The 21,436-nt window shown below is 37.6% G+C and overlaps 1 protein-coding gene across 1 annotated transcript in view; it reads right to left on the bottom strand.

The window, feature by feature from the left end:
- Positions 1-21,436, bottom strand: part of grin2aa (glutamate receptor, ionotropic, N-methyl D-aspartate 2A, a) — a 111,223-nt gene that overhangs the window by 43,309 nt on the left and 46,478 nt on the right. The window contains exon 3 of the mRNA XM_056753869.1: positions 2,230-2,822. Within this exon, the coding sequence (XP_056609847.1) occupies positions 2,230-2,822 (593 nt within the window). The remainder of the gene's footprint in view (positions 1-2,229; positions 2,823-21,436) is intronic.

Below are 21,436 nucleotides of genomic sequence, written 5' to 3'. Positions count from 1 at the left end.
TAATTTAGCATTACCATTAAAAACCTTAAAGGGTCATTTTTTATATTAAAACTATTTAATAAATTCTCACCCTCATTTCATTAACACTAGAACTACCAAGGCAGTCGTTTTGACCGTTTAAAAATTTGCTTTGTTGAAATCAATAATATTTTTTTACTTATTATATTAAAAATTTGTTTTTATTATACATAATTGTATCCACCCCGAATATCTGTAATTAGCAGGCTACCCAATAAGTTATGTGGTTGACGATGAAATAATAATTCATTTTTACATTTGTAAGAATATTTTAATTTCGTGTCCTTGCGTTTATTATTACCTATCCTTATAAAACGCATCATTTCATTCATACATTTTGATTTCAGTGGTGGGTGCGATTCGTGTTATGCAAATATAGAGAAAAAAGGTTAGATATTATAATTTCTAAAATTCACAACATGAAAATATTCGGAATCAATACATATTTGTTGCCGTTCATGTAGGGATAGATTTCCGGGAGTTCTAGTGATAAATGCTTCAGTGGTTTTCTGTCTATATAATGGAAGTCAATAGGGGGCAATGCTTTTGAATTTCAACATTCTACAAAATATCTTTTCTGTGTTTTACAAAAAATAAAGTAATATGGGTTTAAATGGCACAAGAGTGAATAAATGATGAAATAATTTCATTTTTTAGAGAACTATCCCTTTTATTTTATTATTATTATTATTATTAAAAACAATACCGTGACTAAGTAACAAGTCCTGCACACATATTTTATCATGACTTCATCAAATCAAGTTTTGTTTCCTTAAAAAGAAGCTGCATGCCTAAAAACATGTATTCTGTTGAATCTATTGATGGCCCTGATGTTTTTATTCTTCTGTATATAAAAGCGGGATTCTATACCCACGAGAACTAGTCTAAATCTACCATTTACCAGACATAAAACATGTTGATGCAGCCATTTTAAGGTATTATTCAGTCAAAGCACACAGTAAATGCTTTCTCACAAGGCAGCAATTTCACAGGATCTGCATCTTCCAATACTTCCCTTTGATGATCTCCACGCCTGAACAGTCTAGAATTCAAAGAGTCCTCAGTCAGGGCATGAGTCCACTTCTCTGCTGGCTCCAGCAGAACCAGCCAGGCCGTCAACCATCTGTGCTGAGCCTATCAGCGTTAAAGCACCCCAGACACCCGAGTGAATGTGCATCTCAGGCAGCAATGCTCCACTAGAAATGGGTCAATCCTCTGTGTCCCCTTCGCTTCCCTGCACTGGCAGGACAAATGAGGCGTATGGGCGAGACGGACTCAGGCATCAGCTTCACACATGGGCAAAGGTAACAAAGCACCCGCACTCATCAAGAGCACTTTACATTTGGAGAGCTCTCCAGCCGCATTAGCAAAGACTCCATGTTGTTCTCTCCATCGCTGTTTAGCTCTGCTTGTCTCCGCTCTGGCTCTCTCGCAGTGTGCATTGTAAAACATTTCAGATTAAAAGCACAGGAGTTCTGGGACCTCCCCAGAGAGCTGGAGAAGTGCACCAGCAGACACCTCTGGGTGTAAGTAGCTCTCCAGCACTCCCAAAAAACTTTGAGTTCCAAGGCCTGCCCCGTACCACATTTACCCATTAGCTGCTCACGCTGAGACATATATTAGCGGAATGTAACAATGAATTTTGCATACGGCAGACACATTGCTCTTATAAAGACCTCTCGGATGACTTTTCCATCCCTTCTATTCCCGTTTCCACTTGACCGACTGAGAACCGTGTTTTCACATAAATAGCACTCTGGCTTTTGCCTTAAATTTTTTAAGGCAAGAGCAAGGGTAGAAAGGGTGTCACAAGGATTGTGCTGTAGACGGTACTACAAATGTACAACAGTACCAAAAAATTTCCACAGTACCAAAAATGTAGCTTCTATCTTTCCAGTAGCTCAGTGGTTAGAGCATTGTGCTAGCGACACCAAGATCATGGGCTCGATTTCAGGGATTGCACATACTCAAATACAAATGTGTAGTATCATCCAATGTAAGCCACTTTGGATAAAAGCGTTTGCCAAATGTACGGCGGTAAATCATATAGAAAATTTGTGCAGCTATTCAGCACAATTTGACAGGCGAAGCCTAAAAATTAACGCTCATACATGTAAGAATCATTAACTTTCCTTAACACTCTTGTGTGCATTGTAATTTCATTACCATTGAAGCTCAATGAGTATGAAATATTCGGTTTGCTTTACTCACTTGTGTAATACACTGGGAGGCAACTTCGCTTTCTCCATTTGGCCATAGCAGCTGGTTTTGGCCTCTGGAATGTCTCCAAATTCCTCCAACATTGCTGCAGCCGCTGTGGTTATAATCCCAAGTCCATCTCGAACCCTTGCTTCAAGAGGATAGTCCCAGTCATCGTAAGACACAGAGATCATTCCAGAAGGGAGCGAACCTGGTGTGATCTCCGGGTTGCCCGTGGTCAGGCTGGGCACGATCCAGATGTATCCGAAGCCGGTCAGGCCCAGCGAGCGGGCCTCCTCTAGGATATAAGCGGCTTCGTCTTTGGAGCAATATAAGAGGATGACTGGAGACTGCAACTTCTTCAACTGGATCTGGGTTCTGGTGTCGCCGTCCACAGCGTCCAGGGTGATGGTGTGCTGAAGGTCCCAACCAACAAAGCTGTTGTCGACCGTGCTCTTCAAAATGGAAATAAAGTCTTGATAGCCTGGGAACTTGCTGGTCACTATGGAAAAGATGTGCCAGTCGTACTCTTCCATGATATTAAGCATTAGCAGCGCCTCCTGTTGGATCGAAGCCCCAAACTGGAAAAAGGTTGATTTCACATCCTGTTGAAAGATACAAAAAACACAAAGTTAGTCCGACATACCATGAAAGCAGGTTTTCAGCTATGAGCGTTGAATTAAAATGCACAATCCAGGTCACAATGATAAAAGTGATTCAAATAAATGTACAGTGACATCCAGACTAGAGCGATCATTTAAATATGTGGAGTAAAATACTATGAACTTAATATTACATAGTTAACTCAATTCAACACGGTTCTTTATCCAAATGTAATGAGACAAAAATGGAGAAAAAGAGCTTTTCTGCTTCCTTAACTCCACAAAGATCATTCTGATATGTGTGGCTCTGGCCTTCACGAACTCATTGTCTAGTCATAATAACGCACAGAGAAAGTTCTTTCTGCCTGAGTAGATTCGTGTGTGCCTTTAGAATCCTTCCTTCAGTATCCCACAATTTCACAGCTGGACAAAAAGGACACAATCATTTTGAGATTTAAGCTTGAATACTCAAGATTTTATGAGTGAGAGAATGAAAGCTTGGATTGGACAAACGGCACCGTGCTTTCATTAACCTTCTCAATCAAGAGGACAATGTATTCCCAATCACCAATTCAATGTCAAACCAAATGAGAAATGAATGCTAATAAAGACAGAGAGGACAATGTTTATAATCGTGTGGAAAGGAGAGAATGGTAGGAGACAAGCTGTACGATGGTTAAAATGCTCACAGCATGTTGTGACTGCGTGCCTCCAAATGTCGAGAAGAAAAACGTGTCACTTTGTTGTTGTGCTATTTTTAGGAAGCTCGGCTTGACTTTACCAATTTCACATACGGCACACTTTGTTGCTACAACGTAAACGCGGGCTAACCGAGGATAACACTTCACACATACTCACAGCCCAAATGAACACAAATCTCCTTTGACCACAATTGTCATGCTTCTTTTTCACGGCCAGCCCCGTGCCCCTCGACAACGCTTAGCAACTTCAACATCATCAAACGCATTATCAGATCCGCTCTCGATTCTGCCGATTGCTTCATTTGACACCAGCGAAGTATAACACATTCATTAAAACACTCCACGCTAGAGACATTTGACGGAGTGCTCTTTGTAATAGATGCGTATTGGGTAGCCGGTGAGCTTGTAAAAAGAGTTTTTTCTGCACCGGAGATTGTGCACTGCAAAAAATGACTTTCTAACTTAGTCTTTTTTTCTTGTTTTCCGGTTAAAATGTCTACAAATTCTTAAATCAAGATACATTTTCTCGATGAGTAAAATGGCCTAAGAAAATAAGTCTTGTTTTTGGGGAAAAATATGAAATTTCAGTGAATTAGTGCTTTAAACAAGCAAAAAAATCTGCCAATGGGGTAAGAAAAATAATCTTGAATTAAGGTTGATCTTTTTCTTAGTCGCTCAATTCAAGGTTATTTTTCTTACCCCATTGGCAGATTTTTTTGCTTGTTTTTAACAAAAATTCTATGAAATTTCATATATTTTTACTAAAAACAAGATTTATTTGCTTAGTTCCGTATGCTCATCAAGAAAATGCTTCTTGATTCAAGAATTTTTAGACATTTTTACTTGAAAACAAGAAAAAAAGTCTAAGCAAGAAAGTCATTTTTTGCAGTGTGTCTATGGTGTTGAAAAAACATCACAATGTTTGACTCAGCTGAATGTTTGGCCTAAAGGCCACAAGTTGTGTGGATAACCTTTCCGTCTGCAGAGTATCTAAATTCAATGTTTTTGTAATATCCTTTAATGTAGCACGCCTTCATCGGATTGGTTTTTGAATGCAGCCTGCGGTGCAATGTGTCCTGCGGTGCTGATGGTCTCATAAGTGTGTGCTTTAGAGGTCGGGATAAAGAATAAGAATGGCGTCTGAAATTGCTGTTAAAGAAGTAAATGAACTCACAAATGTCAAATTTTTTCAACTTATGATTGCATTTGGTCTAGATAATACGCTTTGTAGACATTAAATATTTGCTTGGTAATGTGTTCTACACATCATTAGTCAAGATGGCTTTGTGCTTGTAACGTTATTGGGCAGTGAGAGTTTTGGAGGCCACATTATGAGTCTGAACACATTGAGTATGATTTATCTTTCCTGTCAAAGAATTTCATTGTTTTTTTTTATCATAAAATGCCATAGTTTGCAAATGACAAACTTTTAAATGGTGTTTACAAAATCTGCTCTGTACATGCAAATAGAAAGAGTCTATAGCGTATATGGAGTGATGGCATAGAGATTAAACTGCTCGAAGCGCCTGCTTGCCACAGTTGTCCATCAACTCTTGACATGCGGGCTTAAGCAAATGTGACCTTCGTAATAACAGGTCTAATGTGTTGCCGTGAATCTGTGGATGAACGGGGCAGGAGCTCATTGACCTCCTACTGCAGAAGAGCCGAGGAGTCTATAAAACAAAATGAGAGAGTAAAGGAATAATTTACCATGTTGTGAACCATGTGTTCTTTTTGTTTACCGCCAAACTATAAGATGCACAATAATATAATATAATAATACAATACATTATAAATGATATTATATTATTTTATATTATATAATGTCAAATTATATATGATATTATGATTATATGATAAAAAATTATATTATGTAACCTGTATGTAATTTGACATCAATTTTAGTAACAAACATCGTAAATGATCCTCTCGTTACATTACTATAGATTTTGTCTTATTGCCTGAATGTAATTTCACAGCACAGAGCATAAGAGGCATTTGTGATCTGCTTCAGAGGTATAAGAAAAGATTTGTGTGTATTTTACTGTAGCAAAGCAATACACGTCTCTAAAAAATACAAAATAATATAATATAATATTTGTATGTATGGATTCACAATTGCATCGTAAATTATCCTCTCATAACATTACTATAGATTTTCTGTTATTGCCTGAATGTAATTTCACAGGACAGAGAATGAGAGACATGTGAGACATGTGTTATCTGCTTCAGAGGTATAAGAAAAGATTTGTGTGTATTGAGTGTCCTGACATGACTGTAGCATAGCAATACACGTCTCTAATTTCCCACACACGTTTCTGAGGATCTGCATCTTGCCTGCATGTTGCTAATCTATTTTAACCGTATCTGCTTTACACATGCTTTTCATACAGGATTCCATCGCTAGAGGCAACAAAAATATAATCTTGGTAAATCGGAGCTGTGGTGTATCATATTTCTGAGCAGATCTGATCTTGAAAAAAACCTAAATTTGGAGTGCAGATATTTCTCATAAGACATCGTTTAAGATCTTAAGGCCTTCTGAAGTTCTATGAAGTTCCTTTGTAGCTAGCATCATGTTCTGTGGTTTGATATCTAGAATTTTCACATCTTTCATGAAAGGGACAGTTCACTGAAAAAATGATATCCAGTGGTTTTCAAATGGTTTGACAATGAGACCAACGTTTTCCCATGGTCATCTAGCTGCGACCAACGTTTTAAGATATATGAAAGCATACTGTAAAATGAGTGACTAACACTAAAATACAACAAAAACTTGTGACTAAAATGACTAATTCAACATTAAAAAAACTACTTTAAACCCATCTCTTCTGTGAATACTTGACAGACAAATGAAAAGAAAAACTAACCCTCTCTCTTTCTCTCAACAGGTAGTGGTCTAGCTTTTGTTGAAACTAGTAACTTTGTATTAGCACCTATTGTATTATTGCTCCTATATGAAATATCGCTTATTGCTCCCTGAACTCTCTGTAAGTCACTTTGGATAAAAGCATCTGGTAAATGACAAAATGTAAATGTACAACTCATAAATAGGCAGTGTGTGGCTGGGCGCTGCAGAAAGGAGACACGCTGTGCGTTTTAAACAGAATGGCTCATCCAAATACCCCACTCGCGGGCTTGGCCACTTGAGAGGGCATGCACGCGACAGGAAGTAAGAGCGCAAGTCTGTACAATGTCTTAAAAATATCAAAGTGCGGTGCCCTAAACGCACACAAAACCCACACTATCTTGAATACCGCTTTCGAGAAGTATTCAGGGCTAAGTGTATCCCATCTAAATCACGTTCTGGATAAGAATATATCATGAGACTTTTTTCCCGGGTCTCGCGAGATGTTGCAGAAAGCTTTTCAAGTTATACAACAACTTAATTTAAGGTTATATTGGCTAACATGTGTTTTTGTTTTCTTTTTTCTATTTTTGGGTACAATTTTGATACAATACAAATAAAGCGCAATAAAAATAAATCTGACTTGACTTGACTATATAAATTACATACATTTTCGTAGTAAAGCGTAGTGTTGGACATTTTATTGGTGAACACTCTAGAGTAATGTATTTTGTAAAACTGCTTTTTATCACATACTATCACACCACATTAATAAACGTTGTATGTTTGCACTTGTTAAGTGTGTCCCAACAGGAAATACTACATGCTCCCTTGGGATCTTCATGCCCACTAGTGAAAATGAAATGAAACGCAGGGTTAATATACGACTGCAAGTTGGGTCAACACATTGTAGATACGTTCTTCTCTGATTATCAATGTAAGTGTATACATTGATGAAAAAGGTAAATTGTTACTTAAATTTCGAGATTTATACTGGGGCACGACGGAGTGCACTCGAGCACTCACTGGCTCAGGCATTTGCCAACATCTTTCACGCGCATCTTTCAAAATAAAAGTCTCGCATCAGAGAAACATTTTGAATTACGTTTTTGTTGCTGATGATGTTCCTTAGACTGCAAACTATGAGACCCACTTAGAATGGTGTTGCGACCCACTTTTCGGTCACGTCACACCAGTTGAAAAACATTGAATTAATCCCCTGTTGCTCCAAATGCATTTGACTCTCTCTTATGTGGAAAACATATGTGCATGTCTAAGCTACGTCCTTCTCTCCTAAAAAATATTTCCTAGAAGCGAGGTCACCATTCACTTCCATTATTTGAAAAAAGACAGACTTGGACATTCTGCTCTATAAAACTCTCTTTATGTTTCTTTAAATAAAAATAAATCATACAGTAAATCCGTAAAAACATGAATGTTGCTAATTGATGATAGTTGATGAAAAGGTTGTGCTATCTCTTGCAGGTTTTTTTCAACTTTGATGTAAACAGATCATAATTGCAAGCTCCATACAGTGTGGGCATGGAGGGCAGCGCCACATCAGAAACACATCATTTTCCTCATTTACTTATATTATTTTAAATCGAAAAGCTGCCGACAAATTTGACAAGCAAAATGTGTTATTTGAGGAAACGTAATGCAATTAGTCACATCCATATTTTCTCCCAGCCATATGATGTGCTCTTTTGGCATCTCAAAGGCATTCAGACACATCAGAAGCGTTTAGATTGTGATCTCTTCTGAATGGAGCTGAGGCACGTAGAGCATCCTGCATCTCATGTCCTGTCTGATGGACCATCAGGTCTAAAGATATCCAACAATAAAAGCTGGTGTTTTGTCCAAAGGAGAGTCCATGCATATAATTTGAAGTATGTACATGTAGTCAAAAATCTCATGTCAGACCCAGCAGTGGATCAAACACAGCACAGTTAGCTTAATACATAGTGCTAACAAAATCACACCAACATAGCCATCTCCAAATCACGTAACTGACTTCGTTAACTCTATAAATTGGCAATACACCTTTGATGGAGTGGTAGGAACCCAGGAACATCACCTCCTTGCCAACACCAATGTTTTTCAATTTTTTCCAGACTTGAGAGATACTACACAAGATCATTTTGAGTTAACCACAGTCAATAAACAAGTTGACCAAAAGAAGAAAGACTTTGAGAGTGAAAACACCAAATAGAAACCAAGATAAATTTTAAGTTGTTGAAATGAATGAGATTTCAAAGCAGAGAACATTTCATAAATCGTGCTCTGTATAGCAGTTTTGTCCGTTTAGGGCTAATGTAGAAACAACATGGAGAATTCCATGTAAAGGGACCCGCACACCGTGTATATTTATACACATCTGAAGACAGTTAAGTATATTACATTTCTGTCAAAAGATCCTTCAAAAAATTATACACCAGACCTGCTATTATTTTTATAAACATTGTTAACATCATTTTTATAAGAGTTGCATGAAAGCCCAATTTAAAATATTAAAAAATATTGTATGGTCATTGTTTTCCTCTAACAACAGGGAGGGTTTGGTTAACAGTGTGGAAACAATAAGAGAGGTCCTTACATACTTATACTGTATATTAAAACAATAATGTGTGCTAATTGATGCTTTGGCAGTTTTACCAAAACAATCATGCAATAAAGTACTTTGAAAATTAAAACACAGAAAGAGAGAGAGTAAGAGAGTAATCCCTCTAGTGCAAAAACTTCACAAGTTACTCAGCATTGTTTCTCTCAGTTTTCAATATTTCAATGCCTTTCTCTCTTTTTTATTGTCTTCTTCATAATTTTTTCTGCATTTTCCCTTCACTGTTTTTTTTACCACATCCTTTCTCTCTTCTACTCTTGTGTCTCTCCTTAGCCCACCTTATCAGCACATGTGATTGATGAAAAAGAGGAACGTGTGCAGAAATTCAATTATACTGACATGCTGGTGACACACAGAGAGAGAGAGAGAGAGAGAAACTGTGTCCCTGTGAAATGCCACTCAACAAAGTACAATTAGCTCTCCTGTGAACAAAAGACGTGATTATTCTCTTTTAGATCACGTCTGGAAAACTCAGGATAAAAAGGTTCATCGCTTTGCGTGTCACAACTGGGAGAAAGGCATTATTTATTATCCTTTTGGAACAGATTCTTTTGAATATTTAATGAGATTCTTCCACGATGCTTGAGAGAAAAGAGGAAGAGAGCGAGAATGTGGGGAGGTATAAAGAGGAAGGTCTTTAAACCCCTGCTGTGCTCTGAGAAACAACTATACCACCAACTTATAAAGTGTTCATTAAGTAAACGTTACAAGTTCATTTTCTCAAAAATTGATTTTGTAGAACGTTACTTTTGCTCTAGTCTAATGTGACAGACATCAGTTTTCAACAATACAATAGTGTTCACCTCACACCAAAGTCTGTAAACAAAGGGGAGTGATTTTAATATGAACTCAAATACTAGTGATATTTATCAAAGAGCAGATTATAAGAGATGTGTATAAGCTTACTATATGTCAACAGTTATTATTCCTTTACTGCTGTTGAAATCTGTCTGCATTAAGACGCTGTTATAATAGCTGATAGGCGCTATCGCAGTGCCGCGCTAAAAAGAAAATTAAAAAACTGAGAGATAAGAAAGCAAAATAATTTATTTATTAAAATTATAAGAACTACTTGACTTCTTACACTGTTGAACCAAAGCCAGATGTTCAGGCAGAGAATCCAGAGGACAACCACCTGCTGGAGGCATACAGTAAGTTAACGTACCTGTCAACACTCCTGTTTTGACTGTGAGTCTACCGTTTTTCACACCCACCCAATTTGTTTCCCCCGTGGAAATATTGTTTTTCAGTTATTTCCCCCGGAAAGTGGTCGTGAACAGACCGGCAGCTCATGACAGTGAGGACTGGACAGCGTTGGGGAATGTGACCCGCGGGTCTCCCGTATTTTGGTACCCAAATGTTGACAGGAGAAACCACTAGAACAGTGTGAGACATTTAAGTATTGTTTATGCACTGTTCAAATGGCAATAATGTTTTTTAATAGTTGTACATGCTTGTCATGTGTGTTTAAATATTACTGTAGTGTTTAACTTATTTTTCACATTATGTTTCCCTTTTATTTTCGAACACACAATATTAAACGTGCAACAATGTTACAATACATTTTGAAATGTTCTTACATTAAGTGCATATATCTTGCTTGATAAATATTAATGACCATATCTATCCATAAAAAATTGTGTAAAATATTCTAGCTAATATCTTTAATCAGTTTAAGGTCTTATTGCAAAATGGATGACGCAGTTTTTTCTCATCATCTAAGCATCCTTTTAGTCTATTATTGTCTATCTTTTCTTGTTCTGAATACATTTTCTGTCTGAGTTAAATACTATGGCATTTGTTTATCTTTATTATTTTCAGTATTTACAAAATATTTTCAAAAGTGAACATTGAACATGCACCATGGACCTATGTTAACAACTGCATTTTTCATCAACCAACAATAAACAAAATTAATAAATGCTGAAAACTGTATTGCTCATTGTTAACATGTGAATGCAGGGGTTCCTAAATCTCCAATCCTAAATCTCTTAAATTCTCCAAAATCTCCCAAGATACACCAGAAATACAGAGAAAACACAACAACACACAGTCACTTTTTTAGTAAGAATGCCTCCACTGTCAAAGCAAGAACTATAAACGTCTAAACCAATGGACAAGTGTCATTGTAAAAAAAAACCATTTACTAATGCTAACAAATACATGTAGCAAATTATTCTATTTAAACAGTAGGGGGGCCCGAAAACGGCACAAACCCATGGGCACCCACCTCTCTAAATCTGGCCTCGATGACACATAATGCACTCGATGGGTGATAGGGGATAATTTTACATTATTGTCACGCATGCGGTTGCACATACTGTAAGTGTGCTTCGGAGACACAAAAGCAGCTGATCCCATGCGCGATCATACGCGCAAATCCTCTGAGAAAACAAAACGTATCTGACCCATTTCAAGTCTACACGGTATGTTGAATGTCATGGCTCTACGGAAGAGATCAGACATCACAGCCTTGATGAGTAAAGGAGAAGAGAAACCCCAGTGTCACCCACCAACGTAAATAACAAGCTTCAAATGGCACATCAATGGTAACACTCATCTTCCTATTCTTTTCGATAGACTATACACCACTGTGGCTATTAAACTGTTAAATGTAGCTTTGACAGGCTGTCTGACTGTGTGCTGTAAACAAATGTATTTGTCAGTTTGCTAAACTGACTTTTAGTGATAAAAATATAGTCCAGATGAAATCAAAGCTGACATTATTTGTCATTGCACATTACTGGTTTTGTGGTTTTGCTGCCTCATGCATCTAGCCTAATAACAGCCCTAGTACACTCCTACTCGATTGCATTTATCTACAATATTCAATATTTAAATGGTTAAATGGTAAAATTCTAGTTTTAAATGTTGTTCATATGTTTATTTGGCAATTGTTATATGCTTTAAGACAAACCCTGTAAATTTGTTTACTTTAAGGTTTAGCAGCGTCTTGAACTGCCGAGTGTGATTTGGTGGAGGCGAGGCTAATTTGCTTATTCATGTGCTGTGTACAGAGCCGTTGAGAGTGAAAGTCGCGACAACAGAAGTTCAGAACTGCGTTTTACTGCGTTTCGCACGATAAATGGAGCCTATAGTTCCAGGAAGTTGTGTTTTCTCTTTAAATTTCGCTTTATTTCTCTCATTTTTTATTCATTAATTGGGTTAAAAGTTTGCCACGATCGGTCTGTTTTACTGCAACTCCATGCGTTACAAGTACCTTCCGGAAACTATTGAGAGTTGTCAATAGTGAGCCAAAAACGAAAATGTTTAAAAAGAAAAAAAACTACCCAAGAAAAGTATTTACTTGAGAAAAAGGTGAGAAAAACTAGCCCCAGTCTCCCAATTTTCAAAAATAAGACAACAAGAGGCAAAAGAACTCTCTTTGGTGCAAGATAAAGTTTAAAAATAGCAGACGGATAGAGTTTGTTCATCTGCATGCTCACTGAGCTGTCTGTTTGTTTCGCCTGTTTTTTTTTCTGTCAGGACTTTTTAACAAGCACCAAAACCCCAAAGGGGCAAGCTGACAAAGGCAGATAAACTTTCTTGCAGCACATATAATCTCTCTCTCTCTCTCTCTCTCTCTCTGTGGGCACTGCCCAAACTCTCTCCTCAGGATGTTCCCTTCATAGTGCTTTATGTTTACATCATCAGATTACTAATCACATTACAAGTGCTGTCATTCTGAGGAGAGCTGCATGTTTGCACTCTGTTTGACTTGTTTGTTCAGTCTTTAGATGTCACGATCTGTGACGCGGCCCGTCCAGGAAGATGATGATCCGCCAACCATACAGAAGGTCAGGAAGGTCGGTTTCATGGCTGCTGGTTATCATCCAATGTGGCGGGGAACGTAACAGGGATCAGGCATGCCTTTATCTGGAATGACCTGATGACTCAATATGGAGCATTATGCGCCAGAATGACGACGACTATATTTCATCTTGCTTTTAATCCAGAAGCAACGGCGCTTTAATGTATGATTCATTTTAGCTGCATTCAATTGCACTTAAGCAGCCTTTCAGAAGACACTTAAAACTTAAGCAGCAGTTTAGAAGAATACTTGAGCTTGAGAGACAAACGTGGAGAAGCAATGCATTATGGGATTGACATTTAATCACTTCAAGAGACGGCTAGATAATTAACATTACAGCAATGAAAGATGATGCAGGATACAAAAAAAGATCATCAATTGTCTTATGCAATCTTACTTTTTATTTTTCTTTAGCTTGCATTCATTCGTTGAGAAGACAGACAGCAGATATCCAAACTAGAATCTGAGACTGGGATGAAATTTACAGGGACTGTTCATCCAAAAATGAAAATTCTGTCATCATTTTCTCACCCTCGAGTTGTTCCAAATCTGTATAAATATATTTGTTCTGACAAACACTCATCATCCGCCATTGACTCCTATATTTCCCTACTATGACAGTAAATGGTGGATGAGATTTGTTTGGTTATTATCATTCTTTCAAAAATCTTTTTTTTTTTGAGTGGTAAAAGCTATCCCTTTAATCTACACTTTGCAAGATTTGTGATTTGTAAAATCACATCTGACACACACATCTCGACAAAATCAGATTATAGACACAGGGGCTCTGGGTAGGGCCTGAGTGTTGGAAATGATGCCAAGCCGATGGATGTTTTGCCCTCTGGTTTATGAAGTAACAGTGTGTATGTCAGTTGCAAAACTTCACTGTGTTACTTTTAAAAGAAGTAAATACGATATCAACCTCAAAACAGAAAGGTATGAGACAAAAAACACAGTTCTTTCTGTTGTAACGGGCACCAGGGTACCCGAGCATCTCCTGGTAAGTACTCCTGTTTCTATTTTGATTGGCTGCCAGCGAACAGCACAGAGTAACTGGCGCTTGTCATACTTCAGCAGACAAACGGCCCTCCTGGGAGATGTCAATCAGGCACGCTTGAGGCAGTGACGTAACCACCCGGAGCTGCTGATCCTATAAAGATGCAATATATAGAGTAATGCATAAACCCTCCAAAAGATACACGCACAAACATGCTTGAGAGGCAGAATAATACAAATTACACTGTCAACCAGACAGAAGATAAGTAAAAAATCACAGGAATCCGACTAACAGCTCAACATTATAATTATATCCATTACAAGCAGCTACATAAAAAGTCATCACAGGCTGGTCCATATTGGTCCTTTTCATTTCTCAGTAAAGTATGACTACATTAACTGCTAAATCATAAACCAGCAGTCGGTGTAAGCTGTAAAAGCTGATAGAATAGAAAAAATAACTGTGATCTCTTTATTATTGTTAAAATTCTGACAGTAACAACAGCAAAAAAAATCCCAAATTCAACCAAAAGTATGTTAATCTCAACGTCACAATGTGATAAATTTACCAAGAAAACATCCACAATGAAATTGCAGATTTCTCAATTTGGACTCTCAAGAAATTAATCTAAGATAGGGCTGTTACAATATCACAATTTTTACATCACAGTTATCAAGCCCAGAAGCATTATTGGTAATGATATTATCACAATATCTATTTAAATATTTTTTTATTAACAATAAATTATATTTATGAACAATCAATTTTGTTATTATATATCACACACATTACCATATGTGTAGAATTACCACAGTATTGATATTCATGCTTTTAATATCACAATTATTGATTAAAATTCCGGTGGCACAATAAATATCTGTCCAATGCCATCCACATTAATATTTTTCTTTCCATACCCCTACTGTACGGTTTACTCTCATTAAACCCTAAATGAATAAAACTTCTGCAGAGATTCGCAACTGTGTCCTTGAGACAGTCACTGTGTGCAAGACTCTCATTCCTTTTCCTCACAATTGGTAAATCCTTATTGGACTTTACACAAATTGGAAAAAAATGTGACTTTAAACTCAATTTCCAAGACGCCAGAGAATAAAAATGCGAGAATGTGATTTAACTGGGTTCAGACAAACCCGGCGAAAACAGAGTTAGAGCATCTCTTTGTAAACAACACAGTCTGCAACATTTGTCTTCATACAGCCATGTGTTCAACATTAGATTTCCTCTGCTACACAAACACACAAGCATCCCTCAATAACCACCGCAAAAGTTTCTGTGAACTTTCCTAAGGACAAGAATAAACAGGCAAGTGTCACCATTGACCGGGCTCTCTATTGACTTTGTGGCTCATTTTCCGCTGGCTACCCGCTCTCTGTGTACTCATCAACATGATTGACGGGATGTCTGGTTCACTCTCAACCAATCAGCATCAGCGCTGCGGCAGACTTTTGGTCTGATCAGACAGCACCCCAGGGTGATGTGATGTCAGAAATAAATCAGAACTGATAAAACTGTCTGGCTTAACACAAACTATCGCTTGCTATATCATCTAATCATCTATATTGATTTTCACTCTTTTTTTACTACTGCTTGTCTGAAACAGCGGCATTAATGTTTCAAAAAATAAAAATAAGAAAAAAAACATAATCAACAGTAAATATGTATCTATAATTATATTTGGGTGATTAAGAGGTACAGTAATGCAGTGCAATTGCATTCCATTGGTTTTGTTATTTAACTAGTAGTATTCCTGATTCCTAGACGACACACATACTGTTCAAATGCACACAATTCATTTCCAATAAGGGGATGGGAAGAGCTGAAGAAATCAAGTAAAATTACTGTTAAGAAAATGACTGTCTTAGATTTGTGAAAGAAAAAAGTGCCCGGTGCCACCCTAGAAAATGCCGTCTATGCTGCCCACGCCAGGATCCACCCCTGTGGACCTAAATAGGCCAGCATGATGCCGTCAGGACTTTTCTTCTTAATATCCGTGTACATATGCTTCATATCTAAATCTGGTTTGACAGTCAACCGACAAACTGGGAAAAATCCAGACGCTTAGCACAGGGGAGTACCTACAGTAACAAACAGCAACAACACAACTGTATTTACCATTGTGTGACAATAGCTAGATGTGTACAGTAGGAAAAAAATCACATTTATGATATCTGTGTACACAGAAGAAATAGTCAAACATTTCTCCTAAAAGGACTCTCGCTCACATTGAAAAGAGCTAGTTAAACAATTAACAAGTTTTTTCTAGGCTTTATACGTTTTTTTGTTTCTTAATACCTAAACACAGTTGTATTCCTCGTGTTAAGTGTAAATGTATCCTGTTAATGCTTTTGGCCTAATTGAGTCCACCATTGTTTTTGTGCCAGATAAATGCAGCTCTGACTGCAAAATATAAAAAGGAAATTGCAGCCCTAAATACTTTTTATGTAATTTGTTGTGTAGCTAAAAGGTTTATTAAAAAGTCTCACTGCAGTTAAACTGCATTAAATTATGGGAACCTTGTAACGTGGTCATTATAAATAGCTTCCCCCAACACTGCCAGTACCAGACATGGCCAATCCAACCCTTCCCGACGTCTGATTATATTAATATTCTCTTAATCAAAACAGTGTCAACTTTCAGAAACAATGCTGAAGGAGCCCAAAAGTAAACTTCCAGCTTCCGACCTACATTTACATTTACATTTAGTCATTTGGCAGACGCTTTTATCCAAAGCGACTTACAGTGCACTTATTACAGGGACAATCCCCCTGGAGCAACATGGAGTAAAGTGTCTTGCTCAAGGACACACTGGTGGTGGCTGCTGGGATCGACCCAGCAACCTTTGATTTACCAGTTCAGTGGTTTAACCCACTAGACCACAATCTCCATGACCTACTTCATAATTAACCTGTTTAAGGGCGTGTTCACACTCTGCATCTTTTTTGACGAGACAAAAGTCACCAAGGGTGCTTTTTTTGTTACATTGTGGTTACAAAAAGCAGTGATGTAACTAAGCAGAAATTAAACTTTGTTTAAACTAATTTACTCAAAACTTTGCTCAAACCAGCATGTCGGTCGCCATTAAATTTTTCAGAGCTCAATCCTGCTCGAACAATCACCTTCCTTGCATGTTATTATGGAAATGACAGGTCTTGCTACTCGCTTGTCATTGGTCAGCTGTCAAAAAGGTGCTTGACGAGGAGAGATTTTCTTCAACTTGAAAAGACACTGAGCTGCAGAAAAAAGCTGGTGAGAGCATAGTGTGAACATAGCCTAAAGTTCAGTTTATGCTTGTGTGTAGGTCCTACGCCGTAGCCTACGCTAAGTCAAAAAACTCCTTGATAGAGTCATGTTTACTCAAACGCATTTCCGAATGAATTATCTAAGTAAATTATATGTGCTTCCGTATCAAACATCTCAAATCTGCAACAAAAGTGGCTGCTTACTTGCCGCTATCACTGCTAATGCTTCTCAAAAAAGCTGCTTCTTCTTCTGCTCTTGTCTTGGTTACACAAGCAACACGCACATGGACACTGACGCCTTGTGGTCATTGCCTGTCGACGCGGACAACGACGTAGAAGTTTATAACGCTCGAGTATAAACTTACCTTTAGTTGTGTTTTTTTTAACAGTCTTGTGTTTTACCCCAGTCTAATAGGAAAAGAATCAACACGGTCGATATCATGTGAGATTATAAATAGCCTGACCTTTGAAGCGAAATAAAAAAGCTATTTCATCCACGTACTGACATTTAACTTTTAATTCATCAGTTTTTGCAAAAAGCATCTGGAAACGTCTTGGCCGTGATGCCTGTGAACTACAGCGATCTGACATCTCCACAGCGCATTAAAAACTCACCAAATCTAGGGCCTGCTGCGAACGGCCCCTCTGGCATTCAATGCGAGGCCATGAGCAGAGAAACATAAACATTTAGTAACAGTAAATTAAAGTGCTTATATAAGGCAGCGTGAGCCATCTGTGATCCGCACCGCTGAGAAGAAGCAAAAGTGGGTCAGCCGCGACGCCCTGTCCTCGCTTTCGCCTGCAGCTGAAAGCCTACGTGGCATTGACGTACAGGTAAAACTACGCACAAAAAGGTTCTCTCAGGGTACGCTCTCTCAGGGTGCGTCAAGTCATTCGCCGTCATCCTGTTAAAATATCTTAATGCTTCAACATGAGCACTCAACCACTACAAAATAAAGAGCAGTCTATTAAGTTCTCAAGGAAGCAGGTCTTATGCTACATTGTAAGGACAAATAATACATGGCTTTATTATAATTTAATGTTTTTCTCTTTCGCTTAATTCACATCAAAAGGCGAAGGAGACCACAGTAAAAGTTGCTGACCTACTTTGGCACTTTCAAAGTTTCCAATCCCCATGTTGAGACAGCCATAGAACAGCATGTTGGTAAAGCTCTCCCTGAGAACAGAAGAGGGCCAAGCTGTTCTTAAAGAGACATGCACCACAGAGAGAGTTCACATGTTCACATGTGGAGATCAGACGACTGGCCTGCCCAAAATTCACATCTTCCAGTCAACAGTCACCATCGACACTCATACAAAATTATCTGTCGTTGAATGTGTTGAAACTCTTAAAAAAGATGTAGCAGGATCGATGACGAAAGTTTAAAAAGAAATGTTCTAAAACCTAGTGATGTGCTTCCATGGACAGCATTCAAAGACATCATAGTCCCACTCCTGAAGCAAAGGCCATTTCAAATGGTAGGCAACATAGTTTTCTCGTTGTTAAATCTTAAGGCAGATTTGTATGTACGCTTTATCGAGATTGCAATCTCATAATGCATTGCAATGAGTTTATTGACAAAATAATTATTCCATTAATAAGTAATAAAGTATTCAAAAGTTATTTATGAAGCTAAATAAATGTCAGTTAAAATACAATAAATATTATATTGACTACCTGAATATACTGAATGACCAGGTTATTCAATTAACGGATTCTTTCTTCCCTGATGGCACAGGCATATTCCAAGATGACAATGCCAGGATTCATCAGGCTCAAATGGTGAAAGAGTGGTTCCGGGAGCATGGACATAATTTTCACACATGGATTGGCCACCACAGAGTCCAGACCTTAACCCCATTGAGATTCTTTGGGATGTGCTGGAGAAGACACTGCGGAGCGATCTGACTTTCAAATCATTAATACAAGATCTCTGGACGGGTAAAAAATGATATTCTGGACATTGCAGAAGCTAATCGAAACAATGCCACAGCGAATGCATGCCGTAATCAAAGCTAAAGGCGGTCCAATGGAAAAGAATGTGATGGTTTTTTTGACGGGCAGTGTAAATGGATGTATGGATAATCTATTGATTATTTTACTAAATTAATTGATGCAAAATCGTAAGGCAGCTTCGTACTTATCGTTTACTTACACAACAATACCATAATGCATTGCAGTGTGGTCAATGAAAAAGTTATTATTCCAAAAATTAATAATAAAATTCGAAAAGAGTGGATGAAGCTCAAAAATGTCAATTATAAATACTAAAATTACTTTTGAAAACTAATAAAATGTCAAAATATTTTTTTAGCTAACTATCTAAAATTCATTTAGGAATTTTTTTTAAAAATGTATTATTGATAAATAAGGAAACCCTGTATGTACATTTTACTGAGATTTCAATCCCTTAATGCACAAATGGTAAAAGTGATCAAATACAAAAATCGTCAATAATCAATACTATTTAAAACTTCTTTGGATTACTGATTCAAAAAATTGTATACAGTATACAGAAAAACTGACTATGGATTTTTTCGACCAAGTTGTAACATTATTTAAATGTGGATTTGCTGCCTATGTAGAGTGACTTATTAACTTCCATTTCAGTAAAGAGGAATTTCCTTATGTAGGAAACTCCCTAGGTTTTGACCCTGATACAGGAATGATATGGAGATATGAGAGGAAGAATGAGCGCTTGTACAGTACATGTCTCCACATACACTAATGAACACTGTCAGTGGATCAGGCTGGCAGACGGAGCCGAACAGACAACATTTGTTTTTCATGACTAAAGGATCTGACACAGCCCTGTGCTACACGCCCGACTCTCTGTGATGCTGTGTTAGCAGTAAGATTATCACAGATGTTCTGCATGGATCTCATGATAGTATGATGAGGAAGGGGAATAGAGAGATACAGCGATGGGGAGATAGCAAAAAAGGAAAAAAAACGTATCCTAATTTGCAAATCAAAGAAATGAGTAGAATATTTATAGCCCAAACAGCCTGAAGATATCCACCCCACTTTATTCCAACTCTGCACTTCTTTATGCCGCCCAACGGCGACTACAGCTCATGTCTAACATCTGTTGATAGGTACAAACTAGCGGTGCATCCATGGAGACCCACCCTGACCTCAGTCTCTGTGGCCCTGGCATTAGACACTTCTGTCTGACTTGCCCTGGCATATGCGAGTTGGCAGAAGAAACACAACATCGGGCATTACAACTCCATGACAAAGAATCCAACGCAATGGACGCAATTAAAGGTGAACTTCTAAGGTGACATGTAAATCCTCTGTTATGCATGAGACAGTGGCCGAGGGGACCATGACTCATGCGCAGCATGCAGTCAGCGAAGCGCGTGTTCATGAGACAGATCAGAGGTCAGTTAAGATCTTGTAACTACAGTAACATGCAAAACACTGAGGTTTCTTGGGATCCCACTATCTGTGTATACATAGAAGATCTGGTTTGAAAATGTAGAAAGTAGAATTCCAGCAGAACAAAGTATTTTTACTATACAACACAAAATAATACAAATTATAAATATATTTTGTACATCAAATAAACTCAACTAGTCCATTTTAGAAAGCACTTACCGGCCAAACTTGTTGAGTCTATTTTTTTATTGAATCTGCCCGTCTCTAACCACCAACCTCCTACATCCAGCCAGATTCTTGTATTTGTAGCGATAGCCTCTTCTCACATAATAACATTATTTCAAATAAAATCAATTCTATATGCCGGTTTACTTATTTATTTGCTGAAGTTGCAATAATGCACATTCAGTCGGCCATTATAGCCACGCATGACTGTACATTAGCCTTTCCTGAATCCCTTCTGAATCAATAGAGGCTTCAGCTCTATTTAGTGTTCCTTTATATAATTTTGTTGTAAATAGTTGTGTCATTTAAAGTCATCATTATGGCGATTAGTGTTGCTATTAGTGAACCTTGTGTATCCTGCACAATTCATCCAGAGACTCCACTCATTACCACAACAATAACTCCCTAAACCCCACTTGCCACACGTCTACAAGTAACCGCACATCATAAAAAATAATAGTCACATTAAGCTAACACATCGCTCTGTAACTTAACTTTTCCCAAAACACATAATATAAGAGTAATTGTTCCAATATGAACTCATGCAAAGCATGCTGGGTGATGAAAATTCTCAGCAATGCTTAAATAATTACACTTCAGAGGTTTTAGTCGATTATTTAGTATTTTTATATTACATTATTTAATTAATTTATCATAATGTTGTTAAATACCTGTTTATGACTTATGTGGAACACAAAAGAAGGTTTCATTACTTTACAACAATATATCATCAATGGGAGCCAATGTTGTTTGGATACCCTCTTCAAAAT

The sequence above is a fragment of the Triplophysa dalaica genome, chromosome 7, assembly GCF_015846415.1.
Source record: "Triplophysa dalaica isolate WHDGS20190420 chromosome 7, ASM1584641v1, whole genome shotgun sequence".
NCBI lineage: Eukaryota > Metazoa > Chordata > Actinopteri > Cypriniformes > Nemacheilidae > Triplophysa > Triplophysa dalaica.
Note: the sequence above shows the minus strand (reverse complement) of the source record. Positions and strands in the feature narration are given on the sequence as shown.